The 3,511-nt window shown below is 30.0% G+C and overlaps 1 protein-coding gene across 1 annotated transcript in view; it reads right to left on the bottom strand.

Annotated features, from left to right (window-relative positions):
- Nucleotides 1-123: 123 nt before the first annotated feature.
- The window catches only part of Phum_PHUM294590 (sodium-dependent nutrient amino acid transporter, putative), a gene marked incomplete at both ends in the record, with an annotated part of 4,686 nt that continues 1,298 nt past the window's right edge, over nt 124-3,511 (bottom strand). The window contains 9 exons of the mRNA XM_002427063.1: nt 124-380; nt 463-639; nt 885-984; nt 1,074-1,250; nt 1,337-1,526; nt 1,604-1,707; nt 2,147-2,417; nt 2,506-2,725; nt 3,108-3,363. Coding sequence (XP_002427108.1) covers nt 124-380; nt 463-639; nt 885-984; nt 1,074-1,250; nt 1,337-1,526; nt 1,604-1,707; nt 2,147-2,417; nt 2,506-2,725; nt 3,108-3,363 — 1,752 coding nt within the window. The remainder of the gene's footprint in view (nt 381-462; nt 640-884; nt 985-1,073; nt 1,251-1,336; nt 1,527-1,603; nt 1,708-2,146; nt 2,418-2,505; nt 2,726-3,107; nt 3,364-3,511) is intronic.

Below are 3,511 nucleotides of genomic sequence, written 5' to 3' on the forward strand. Positions count from 1 at the left end.
AAAAAAAAATTTATTATTCACGCGATTTTTATTTAATTCATTTAATATTTCAGACTTTTAAATGAGCTTTTTGACTTTTTTTTTTTTTTTACTAATAGTAGTAATAATAATAATAATAAGTACTTATTTACTCGGTACGAAAGTACGAAGTATTCGTTTAAAACGTGTATAACCTAAACTTTTAACTTCTTCACTTTTTTCCCGTCTAAAATGTTCCCATTCTTTTTTAACGCTCGGATCACTTGGACCCCATTCGTCACTCGGATGCAAAGAATGTTTTATTGTTTCCCAAATTGTCGATTGTGGTCTTTTATACATGTTATATATTGCCCAAAAGGGTAACTGTATGATACCGACGGTTAATAAAACCCATCCGCACCCTGTAAAAAAAATTTAAATAGTTTATCACACGTGTAATTGCAATTCTTATTATTTTTGAATTCGATTGTTGGTAGCACTTACCGTAGGCAGCATCCGGATACACGTAATCTCCGTAAGTTAATGGAGAAGCAATTGCTAGTGAATAAATTAAAATAACAACCATTGTTATAGGGGTGAATATTCCCCAACACCACCTCCAATACATTCCAACTTTTATATTTAACATAAATTCAACGTCGTTACATAAATTTTCCAAACCTGGAAATGAATGATAATAATTAATAATATTTTTCCTTTATTTCCGGTTATACGGATTTTAAATATTCGTTATAATAATAATAATAATTTTTCTATTTTTTTTTCCAAAGTCATTTTTTTTCTTTTGTTTTTATTGTGACGTAATAACGATCACATAACCTTTGCGATATTTAATTACGTTAGCGGTTGAGTAATGAAAGAAAACATAAATTATTTAGTATTATTATTATTATTATTATTATTACCGTAAATCCAACTTATTCCGATAATTTCAAACGATGCGAGAATAAATATATTAAATGATACGGCAAAATAATCTACCAAATTGAGCATGTATTGGCCACCCTAAATAATAAACAAAAAAGAAAATTTTTTTTTAGAGTTTTGTTATTTGTTTATGACGTGTATATAGAAAACAAACAAAATTCTTTTACCGGTGTTACATATAATAAACCCAATAGAAATCCAACAACCGTTGTTACCACAGCCGCCTTCCAATATTTTAAACCTGGAAATTGATCTGTGAATATTGTTATAATGGCTCCGTAAACAGACACGGACGATCCTACTCCGAGTACAAACAACATAAAAAAGAACATGACCGAAAAAAACTAATGAAAGAAAAGAAAAAAATCCCTCATTTAATTTTTTTTTTTTTTTTAAATAAAAACAAAAGCGATGAAGCAAATCATCGTACCTGAGGAACAACTTCAAATTTTGCAATAGCATCGGGATATGATATAAAAGCTAAACCAGATCCTCCTTTAGTAACGCTCGCAATATCGTTTGTACCTGATTCGTAAGCCAAATTTCCTAATATTCCAAATATCGTAACACCAGCCATAAGACTTGTTGCCGTATCTAATGACGTCACGATCATGGCATCCCTTAAACAAATCAAACAATCATAAAAAAAAAAAAAATTCACGATTATACGTACAAACCATATACAACACAAACTCACCGATAAATATTGTGGCGAAAATCATTATACGATGAATACGTAATTAATGCTCCAAAACAAACAGTCAATGAAAAAAAAGCCTGTGTCACTGCTGCATACCAAACCTATTTAATATTAAATCATTCCATTAAAATTTTATTTAAAAAAAAACAATAAACTAATATTTAATTAATTATTTTTTTTATTTTGATAAATTTTATGTATATATTGATTATGAATTTGTTTGATTGATAAACAAACAACAACAGCGTGAGTCGAGGAAATATGTAACAACCTCCATTAAAAAAAAAAGTAAAAATTTTAAAGAGAATAAAAATGGCGAATTATGCAAGTTAGTTAGTTTATGTATCTAATAATAATCTCATTACAGTTAGTGACTATATAATGACAAAATAATAGTGATAGTAAAAATGATGACGTAATTCATTGCTTTCCTCTTTGTATTTACATTCACGTTAACATTTTCGCGAAAGTTATTAAAACGTTTTTTTTATTTGCTTTTGATGATGATGAAAAGTAAAAACTAAAAAAAAAAAAATTTACTTTTGGATTTAATAGTTCCGACCATTGAGGCGTTATAAAAAATATAATTCCATCCAAAGCTCCGGGTAGTGTGCATCCACGTATCAAAAGTGATATAAGTACGACGTAGGGAAACAATGCGAGAAAATAAGCAACTTTTCCGCTACTTTTAACTCCTCTTATAACTACTAACATGATGAGAAACCAAGTCAATGCCAAACAAAGAGTTAATTTCCAATCTGGTAAACCGATACCATCATCGATATGATCCTTTTCGTGAAGGACTTCTTTTCTATTTTTTTTAAAAAAAAATAAAAATGTATAGTGTGCACTTTGTTGTGTTTGTTTGTTTGTTTGTCATTCGGACATTTTAAACTCACAAAAAATATAATTCCGAAGAACTTCGAAGTCCGGTAAGATTTCTTGTCGTGTCATTAGATTTTCCTACCGAATCGAAACAATCTTCCCATTCCGGATTACATCTTGTCCATGGCAATTCCGACGAGAAGGAAGCGATTAAATAAAAAAGCGTTATCGCCATAATTGCACAATAGTAAGTTAAGGTAGCTACGTTACCTATTATTTGTCCATATCCTACACCTAAATAAATTCGAAAAAAAAAATATTATTAAACCTTTTCGGTTTTTTTTAATATTTATATAAAAAAAAAACGACAGGAAATAAATAATTAGTTCCGTTATGTGCGTGAGTGTGAGTGCGTGTGCGTGCGTGTGTATACATTAATAACTATGTAAACTTTTAAAAGGATGAAAAAAAAAAAAAAGAACAAAGTCAGTCAAGATGGGTGAATGATGGGTAACTCGGTTAACAGGTTTTTACTCATTGTGTTGTACCACTCAAACTCTTTTAAGGCATCCGAAAAATTCAGCCTAATGTTAAATATAAGTACCAAGGTCATGTCCACAATTTATATTATTATATTCAATGTACGGATAATTATTCTGTCCACTTACATACCCACCTTTTAAAATGGGTACGCACTCCCATATTTTAACGCAACCTTTACTCGTGAATTGTCCCATAACCATTTCCATATAATACAAAGGCCTTCCCACGATAACCAACGTTATTATGTAAGGTATCAAAAAAGCTCCACCTCCGTTTTCGTAGGCTGTAAATGGAAACCTCCAAATGTTTCCAAGTCCGACGGACATAGCAATGCAACTCATAAGAAATTCTAAACTGTTTCCCCATTGCTGCCTTTCTTTGGTATTATTCTTAAAGAAAAAAAAACCTTTTTCCGTTAGGTTCGAATAAATAAAACAAAATAAAACAAAACCATAAAAATTATCATAATCGTACCTGATTGATCGATTCGGGATCTTGATTTTTTTCAACTAAATTATTTGAATTTGGAGCATTACT

The sequence above is a fragment of the Pediculus humanus genome, genomic scaffold, assembly GCF_000006295.1.
Source record: "Pediculus humanus corporis 1103172107678 genomic scaffold, whole genome shotgun sequence".
Taxonomy (NCBI): domain Eukaryota; kingdom Metazoa; phylum Arthropoda; class Insecta; order Psocodea; family Pediculidae; genus Pediculus; species Pediculus humanus.